At 39.5% G+C, this 8,358-nt stretch overlaps 2 protein-coding genes across 8 annotated transcripts in view; one reads left to right on the forward strand and one right to left on the reverse strand.

Moving 5' to 3' along the window:
* The window catches only part of rpap3 (RNA polymerase II associated protein 3), a 10,974-nt gene extending 3,733 nt beyond the window's left edge, over positions 1-7,241 (reverse strand). For 5 of the 6 annotated variants that reach the window (XM_016245664.1, XM_016245663.1, XM_016245662.1 and 2 more), the window contains exons 1-11: positions 7,149-7,241; positions 5,844-6,024; positions 5,636-5,776; positions 5,440-5,550; positions 3,821-3,948; positions 3,623-3,744; positions 2,623-2,693; positions 2,434-2,550; positions 2,235-2,362; positions 952-1,073; positions 799-869 (exon numbers count right to left, since the gene is read on the reverse strand). In XM_016245664.1, coding sequence (XP_016101150.1) covers positions 799-869; positions 952-1,073; positions 2,235-2,362; positions 2,434-2,550; positions 2,623-2,693; positions 3,623-3,744; positions 3,821-3,948; positions 5,440-5,550; positions 5,636-5,776; positions 5,844-5,993 — 1,161 coding nt within the window. In that variant the 5' untranslated portion in view covers positions 5,994-6,024; positions 7,149-7,241. The remainder of the gene's footprint in view (positions 1-798; positions 870-951; positions 1,074-2,234; positions 2,363-2,433; positions 2,551-2,622; positions 2,694-3,622; positions 3,745-3,820; positions 3,949-5,439; positions 5,551-5,635; positions 5,777-5,843; positions 6,025-7,148) is intronic. The other variant, XM_016245660.1, reaches the window with a different exon arrangement.
* Positions 7,242-7,559: 318 nt separating this feature from the next.
* atp23 (ATP23 metallopeptidase and ATP synthase assembly factor homolog) overlaps positions 7,560-8,358 on the forward strand; it is a 13,746-nt gene continuing 12,947 nt past the window's right edge. Inside the window, exons 1-2 of one of the 2 annotated variants that reach the window (XM_016245626.1) lie at positions 7,560-7,813; positions 7,993-8,065. In XM_016245626.1, coding sequence (XP_016101112.1) covers positions 7,652-7,813; positions 7,993-8,065 — 235 coding nt within the window. In that variant the 5' untranslated portion in view covers positions 7,560-7,651. Of the gene's footprint in view, positions 7,887-7,992; positions 8,066-8,358 lie in introns of both variants that reach the window. The other variant, XM_016245627.1, reaches the window with a different exon arrangement.

An 8,358-nucleotide genomic window follows, 5' to 3' on the forward strand; every position in this document is an offset into this window, starting at 1 on the left:
TTTTTTTTTTTTTTTTTTTTTTAATAAATACTAGTTTTTTTTTTTTTTTTGTGCAAAATACTGGAATAACATTTTAAATGACTAATTATTATATATTATTTTTATTTAATAGCCATAGTGAAACCTATAATCACAAATATTTGGCCAAGTTGTGCAGCCCTATCAAGCACAGCAATATTTTTTTTCAATCATAATTTTTAATCAGAAAAGCTGCAATTAGACCCCCCCCCCCCCCCCCCCCCCAATGTTGTGCACTTATTAAAAACATAATTTTACAGCTATAATGAAAAAATGTGCACATTTTTATTAAATCAAGTATCTTGATTTCTATTAAGTGAATTATCTACTAAATTTTATTAATAGTAATATTTCTTATTTTGGTTTTATTTAGTCATTTTAATATTTTTATTTAATAATACTACTAATAATATTGCAGCCATATTGATACATATAATTGATAAAAAGAGGACCTCAGATGATGCCAACCCTGAAACAACATACAGAACTACCACATTTTGCTATAAGTTTGATTGCATCATATAATAATTGCTGTTAATAAGTGATCATCATCTGTTTGATTACGTCTTTAATTGATTTTTCCGTACATTAACTGACAGTCACCACTGATAAGCTACCACTAAATATATTGTAGAAACGTAATTTGCTATAAAGCTGCTTTGCAATGATTTGCATCGTGAAAAGTGCTACACAAATAAACTTGAACTGAACTGAATAATCACAGTATTTTGTCCATATTGTTGTGTCTACACACAAGCATGCACTCAAGGTCACACGTACCGCTGAGAGCTTCTCGATCTCACTCAAGGCCTGTCTGTTTCCCGGCTCCAGCTTCAGAACCTGCTCGAAGTCTGCAGACAAACACAAACGCATGTGAGCTCCTCAGAAACGAGGGTGAGGCTGTGAAAGCGACCGAAGCGATGGATGGCGGACCTTCTTTGGCCTCTCTGGTCCTGCCTCGAGCGGCTCTGGCCGTGGCTCGTCTGGCGAAGGCTTTGGCGTACGATGCGTCGAGAGCGAGAGCCGTGCTGCAGTCCTGCTCCGCATCGCTGAACCTGCACAAACACACACACACCGCTCTCTCACACACTAGACCAGTGCTGGGGAAAGCTGCTTTTAAAACTAATGCATTACAATATTGCGCTACTTACTAAAAATGTAACGCATTGCATTACTTAGGTACTTTTTTTTTTTTTGGAAAGTAATGCGTTGCGTTACTTTTGTGTTACTTTTTCTCATCAGGGCTGGGTTTGCTTGTTTGTTTTTAATATAAAAAGTTATATTTTTGGCAAATGTGAACGCCCTTTCATACCAAAGGTGAAATGAATAAGCCTCAGGCTTAAGGTAATGTAAATATGTGTGACCCTGGAGCACAAAAGCAGTGTTGAGTCGCTGGGGGATATTTGTAGCAATAGCCAACAATACATTGTATGGGTCACAATTATACCTTTTTCTTTTATGCCAAAAATCATTAGGATATTAAGTAAAGATCATGTTCCATGAAGATATTTTGCAAATTTCCTACCGTAAATATATCAATACTTAATGTTTGATTAGTAATATGCATTGCTAAGAACTTCATTTGGACAACTTTAAAGATGATTTTCTCAATATTTTACATTTTTTTGCACCCTCAGATTCCAGATTTTCAAATATTGTTCTATCCTAACAAACCATACATCAATGGAAAGATTATTAATTCAGCTTTCAGATGATGCATACATCTCAATTTAAAAAAATTGACCCTTACGACTGGTTTTGTGCTCCAGGGTCACAGTGTCTGTACAGTAGAGGGTTGTGCGTTCTGGATTGCATGAAGAAAAGAAGTTCAAAACTCTTCAGTAATTACAACACAAATATAATGTGCATCTAAACATTAGTATGGTTGCATTAGATCATCGAAGGTCAGCAGCAAAGACATTGGTTAATAAAATATAATTTAACATTTAGAATTATTGCAGCAAGTTTTTATTCATTTTGAGGAATACCGAATCACTCCCGGTTTCCGTCACTATGGCAACACCGGAGCTGTCACTCAACACATGGGAAACAAAGTAACTGTTGTTAATTATTTAAAAAAGTACCTCAGATGTTTCCTTCTAAATTAAAAAGTAATGCGCTACTTTACTAGTGACTTGAAAAAGTAATCTGATTATGTAACTGGCGTCTCCCCCAGCACTGCACTAGACAGTGAGCACACTTCTGAGGGACGTCACCTGTGGAGTTTGAGGTAGGCCATGGCTCTGTTAGCAGGCAGCAGTGCGTTCGTCCCATCCGCCTCCATTCCTCTGGAGTAACACTCCACCGCTGCCTCATACTTGCCTTCTTTAAAGTAAGCATTTCCCTGAAACGTACAGAAGCAGTGTTCAGATCGACGTATTCACATGATGGAGAAGAAGAAGAGACGCTTCTCACTCTGTCCTTCTGCACGACTGCTTCTTGTTTCCTCTGCTGTTCCTGTTCCTGCAGCTGCTGTAACGGCTCTGCATCGCTCTCGCTCTTCTCCTCCGTCCGTCCGCTCGATCCCAGCACCTGGAACCAAGCATCGGTCACTGACGGATCTCACAGCACACACGCATCTGTCAAAGCGGATCACTCACACACCTGCTGCAGCTTCTGGAGCTCACTCTGGGCCTCCGAGCTTCCAGGATCCAGTTTGAGAACCATCTCATAATCTGCACGAATGAACAGAGACGAGACGTGAACTGGAGAAAGATTCGATTCGGGACAGGATTTTTATTTTTTCCTTTTTGATTTGAGAAGTATATAAAGGAAATTTACACTACTAGTCAATTTGGAATAATTGAGATTTGTAATGTTTTTATGCTGCATTTATTTGAAAACTGCTGCTTAATATTTTTGTGTAAACCTTTTAGGATTGTGTAACAAAAAAGATAGGATGACAAAATAAAGAAAATAACATAAAAATATAATAAGTTAAAATAAAATAATTAGAATAACCTAAAATAAGACTGGAGTATTATCTGCTGAAAATTTAACTTTGATTACAGCAATACATTTCATTTCTGTATATATTCATGTAGAAGTTATTTTATATTGTAATAATATTTCGCAATTTTACAGTCTTTACTGTGTTTTTGATTACAAAATAAAATAATTAAAATTAAATAGAATTACACAAATAAATTAGAATGCATTTAATTAAAACAAGACAAGTAATGATGCTGAAAATTCAGATTTGATCACAGCAATAAATGACATTTTACAATATATTTACATATATGTACTGTTTTTACTGTATTTGTGATCAAGTTAGGGAGCCTCGTTGAGCAGAGGACACTTCTTTCAAAACGTTTAATTATTCCAAACTTTTAACTGCTGTTGTATATAGCAAAGTTCATAAATGAAGGTAATTAAAAAGGCTTTAAAATGTAAAGTGTGAAATGTGCTATAGAAATAATAATGAGTCATTTAGACTGATTTGTGAACCAGTTCAACTGAATCATTGAAAAGATCCAATTCGCTCACAAATTCAGGCACTTTTCTGCTGATGGATTATTTCAGATCGGAGCAGAACTAGATAAATATTCAATCACAAGAGTAACTTCGTTCACTTCCATGATTTCCTGATAAAGCGTCAGACCTTCCAGAGCGTCCTGGTGTTTGTTGAGCGCCGTGCGTGCCTCCGCTCTCCTGATGTACGCTTTGACGTATTTCCCGTCCAGAGCGATGGCCAAATTACAGTCGGACTCCGCCACGGCGAACCTGCGGCACACAAACACTCTCATCAGGACCGATCCACCAGAACACACCTGTATGAAGACGGGAGACGAGGCTGTACTTGTTCAGTCTGAAGAAGCAGGCCGCTCTGTTGGTGGGTAGGACAGGGCTGTACGGATCGGAGTCCATTCCTCTGGTGTAACACTCGATGGCGCTGTCGTACCGGCCGTCCCTGAAGCACTCATTCCCCTGAAACATTAAAGGGGTCCTATTATGCTTTTTCACTTTCTCAACTTGAGTTAGTCTGTAATGTTGCTGTTTGAGCATATAAAGATCTGCAAAGTTACAAAGCTCAAAGTCCACTTCAAAAGGAGATATTTTATTTAACAGAAATCACTTTTCAAAAACTACAACGAATGACTTGTTTGGACTACACCGCATATTTTGACGCAATATTTACACTGAAGTTCGCAGGCGGCTATGGTAAGGGCGTGACATTTCCCGACCAGGCGCCGAGGCGTGCCAATCACAACACACACTGGCCCAGCTAACCAGTCACAGCACACACCGGCCCAGCTAACCGATCACAACACACACCGGCCCAGCTAACCGATCACAGCAGACACTGGCCCAGTTAACCAATCACAGCAGACACCGGCCCAGCTAACCGATCACAGCACACCCCGGCCCAGCTAACCGATCACAGCACACCCCGGCCCAGCTAACCGATCACAGCACACACCGGCCCAGCTAACCAATCACAGCACAGATTACAGTTCAGTGCAGCTTCAAAAGGCTCTACACGATACCAGAAGAGGAATAAGAGTCTTATCTAGCGAAACGAGTATATGCTTTATAAACAAAAATGTGCGCCTTGCACTGCTCTGCGATGTGCGTCCATGACTGCACTGAACCGTAATCTTGACCTTCAACCGTTTGGTAGCCGCTGAAGTCCACTATAAGGAGAATAATCCTGGAATGTTTTCATCAAAAACCTTCATTTCTTTTCGACTGAAGAAAGAAAGACGTAAACACCTTGGATGACACGGGGGCGAGTAAATTATCAGGAAATTTTAATTTGAGAGTGAACTAATCCTTTAATGAAAAGTTAAGGCAGAAAATATGTCCTTTTAAGTGAATCTCTAATTAGGGGACAACTCTTGATTTTTTTCCTCCTCTTTTTTGTTGATGAAAATACAGAGAAATTTTGTATATATAGAGTTTTTTTAAAACCACACATGTGGCCCTGCAGCACAGAAGCAGTGTTGAGTCGCTGGGGTATATTTGTAGCAATAGCCAACAATACACTGTATGGGTCACAATTATACATTTCTCTTTTATGCCAAAAATCATTAGGATATTAAGTAAAGATCATGTTCCATGAAGACATTTAGTAAATGTCCTACCGTAAATATATCAAAACTTAATGTTTGATTAGTAATATGCATTGCTAAGAACTTAATTTGGACAACTTTAAAGATGATTTTCTCAATATTTAGATTTTTTTGCACCCTCAGATTCCAGATTTTCAAATATTGTTCTATCCTAACAAACCATACATCAAAGCTTTCAGATGACGTATACATCTCACTTTAGAAAAATTGACACTTACGACTGCTTTTGTGCTCCAGGGTCACATTTGAGTCTCATCTTATTTCACTGACAATATGAGATACGATTAGTGTTTAATGAAGTCAGTGTCATCTCGTCAACATTTTTCGTCATTAACTAAATGAACACCTTCTGTTTCTCGGTCAGCGCCAGATCTCTGTCCACCTGAAGCCCTTCAGAGTCCGACTCGTTGGAGTGGACCGGGCTCTCCTCCGCGTCCATGGCCTCCAGAGACTTATCCTGCAAACCAACAGCGTTCATCGGTGAAATCATCACATCTTTATGCACATCAGAGCGCGTGAATCAGAACGCAGAATCAGATTACCACATCAAATTTGTCCCAGGCCTGATAATCGTAGGATTTTATGCGCTGCGTCTCCTTTTGCTCCTTCAGGCCGTTAGTCTGGCGCTTCACGCTCGTCTTCGTCTTCTTATAATCGTTGTTCCTCACCGGCGGGAGCGTCTTCTGGAATAAAACACAGTTTAGCAAACAAACACCTGAATGTACGGAGCTCAGAATCTCGGAGTTTTACCGGCGGTTCGCTGATGTTTCCGGCGCGGAGCTGCTGGTCTTTCTTCTTGATTTCTTCCTCCCAGTTGTTCAGCTCCTTCATGAAGTTCTGCAGATCTTCTGCGTTCTGTCGCATCTGTGTCTGCAGCTCCACCGCTTTATTTCCCGACATCACTGCGCTCTTCTAGACCACATCAGACTCCCTGCAGCAAACACAACTGTTTAAAACTACTACAATTTACAAAATCATCCACCGCTCCGTAACGTGTAGTGGGGGGAAAACATCCTAAATATACCTACGTAACTTAAGTGTTTATTTATTACATTTGATCTATTTGCATCTGTCGATTTTTAAACTACAATACATATATTTCAAAGTTTTTATCTCCACTTCAGCAGCACGTACGGTTTTATTTTCTGTCTATATTCTGAAGGGTTTCACTGTGAGGGTTGTTTATATATCATTTACACTGATTTATACAACATTTTATTGCTAAAACATGATAAAAATGCATATGTTTATGCTTCTATCTGCATTTCAGCAGCATTTACACCAAAACATACAGTTTTAGTTTGTTTACATATCATTTACACTGATTTATACAACATTTTATCTGTAAAAATATGGTGAAAGTGTATTGGTGTTCTGTTTGTTGACAGTATTTTCGGATAAAAAAAGAAATCCAAAATCTTTCTGGAAAACCCTTTCATAAGCAGACAAAATCAATATATAATATATATGCAAATCAGTGCATTTTATATATTTTATAATGAGATATATCATTTCAGAAAGCGTGTAGCATAAGATGTAATGTCTCAATGTACTGTGATTAATTAATTAGGAAACTATAGTGATATCTATTAAAAAAAAGTTTTACCATAGTTAGCACCGGGTTACCATAGAAAACTACTGTCATACAAATAAATAAGTGACTATTATTATTTTGATTTAATATCTATATTACGTAAAAAAAAAATAATAATAAAAAAGGCTGACCATTATCGCTAATTATGAGTTTACAGTCCGTCTGCGGGAGCTACGGTTACCATGGTAACTCTTCAAAAGTTAAACTAACAACAATGCGACTCTGAAAAAGCCCGCGAACTACAGATTAATCAGCGAATCCGCAAAAGAAACACGACTCGAAATGAAATCTCGTCAGTCTGTAATTCTAGAATATTCGCTGTATCTGCGACCGAAACAACATCACGTGTTAGCAGGTTTATCACGCGCTGTGTGGAGTTAAATACAGAGCCGAACGACTCGCCTGCACGCTTCTAATTTACTTGAGCTCAAATATTTTAGTAAAAACATGTGCTAGCATACCTGTAGCGACGATGAAGAGCTCTAGATCAGTAGTTTGCGTTCAGCGCCATGACAGCACAAACACATCTGCGCGCATGCGCGAACTACGTCACGTACTACGCGACCACGTAATGGCGCCGAAAAAAGCGAGAAGTCTATAAATAATTATTTTCTTCATTACCCTTTTTTTGGTGTTTATAATGCTCGTCTTTTGTCAGAATATGAAATATATATATATATATATATATTTGTAAAAAAAAAAACAGTCTCTTGCGTGTGTCGTTTAGCCGGGGACTTTTATTTTGAAAACAGAACAGCCTTGACGAGATATTATTTTAAGCAAAATTATCTTATTTCTAAAATCAAAACAATACAAAAATAAGTAGATTCGGTAAAAGCGCGACCATTTTAATAACTGAACTACTTTACTCCCTCTGCCACCCTTCGCCTGCTTTCAGTCACGTGACTCACGCACGCCGGCGTGACCTCTGCGTGACCTCTGCGTACACGCGTAGCTCGGAGCGATGGCTGAAAACAGTGCAAAAGGAGATGAGTTTATTAATAAAGCGCCGCTGCAGGAGAACAGAGAGGCCGGAGAGCAGACCGCGGCGGCGGAGAGTAAGCAGAAGGAGGAAGACTTCGGCTACAGCTTGTATCCCGAGCGCGGCAGCAGCAAGTTCAAGCAGGGCTCGATCGGAGAGAGTCTCTTCACCTTTAAACACAAGTGTCACATCATGCTGCAGGTCGCCACGGACACTAGTAAGGGGACAGCAGCTGTGTTTCTATTATTACAATAAGAGTTTCTAGAGTTTATCTTACAGAAGTATGCAATAATGTTTTTGTAGAGACCTGTACACGCAAGGAGGGCTCGATCGGAGAGAGTCTCTTCACCTTTAAACACAAGTGTCACATCATGCTGCAGGTCGCCACGGACACTAGTAAGGGGACAGCAGCTGTGTTTCTATTATTACAATAAGAGTTTCTAGAGTTTATCTTACAGAAGTATGCAATAATGTTTTTGTAGAGACCTGTACACGCACGCACGCACGCACGCACGCACACACTCACTCACTCACTCACTCTCTCTCACTCTCTCTCACACACTCACTCACTCACTCCCTCACTCACTCACACACACACACACACACACTCACTCACTCACTCACTCCCTCACTCACTCACTCACTCACTCACTCACTCTCTCACTCACTCACTCTCTCTCTCTCTCTCA

This window comes from Sinocyclocheilus grahami, unplaced genomic scaffold, assembly GCF_001515645.1.
Source record: "Sinocyclocheilus grahami isolate Dianchi unplaced genomic scaffold, SAMN03320097.WGS_v1.1 scaffold761.1, whole genome shotgun sequence".
In the NCBI taxonomy this organism is placed as follows: domain Eukaryota; kingdom Metazoa; phylum Chordata; class Actinopteri; order Cypriniformes; family Cyprinidae; genus Sinocyclocheilus; species Sinocyclocheilus grahami.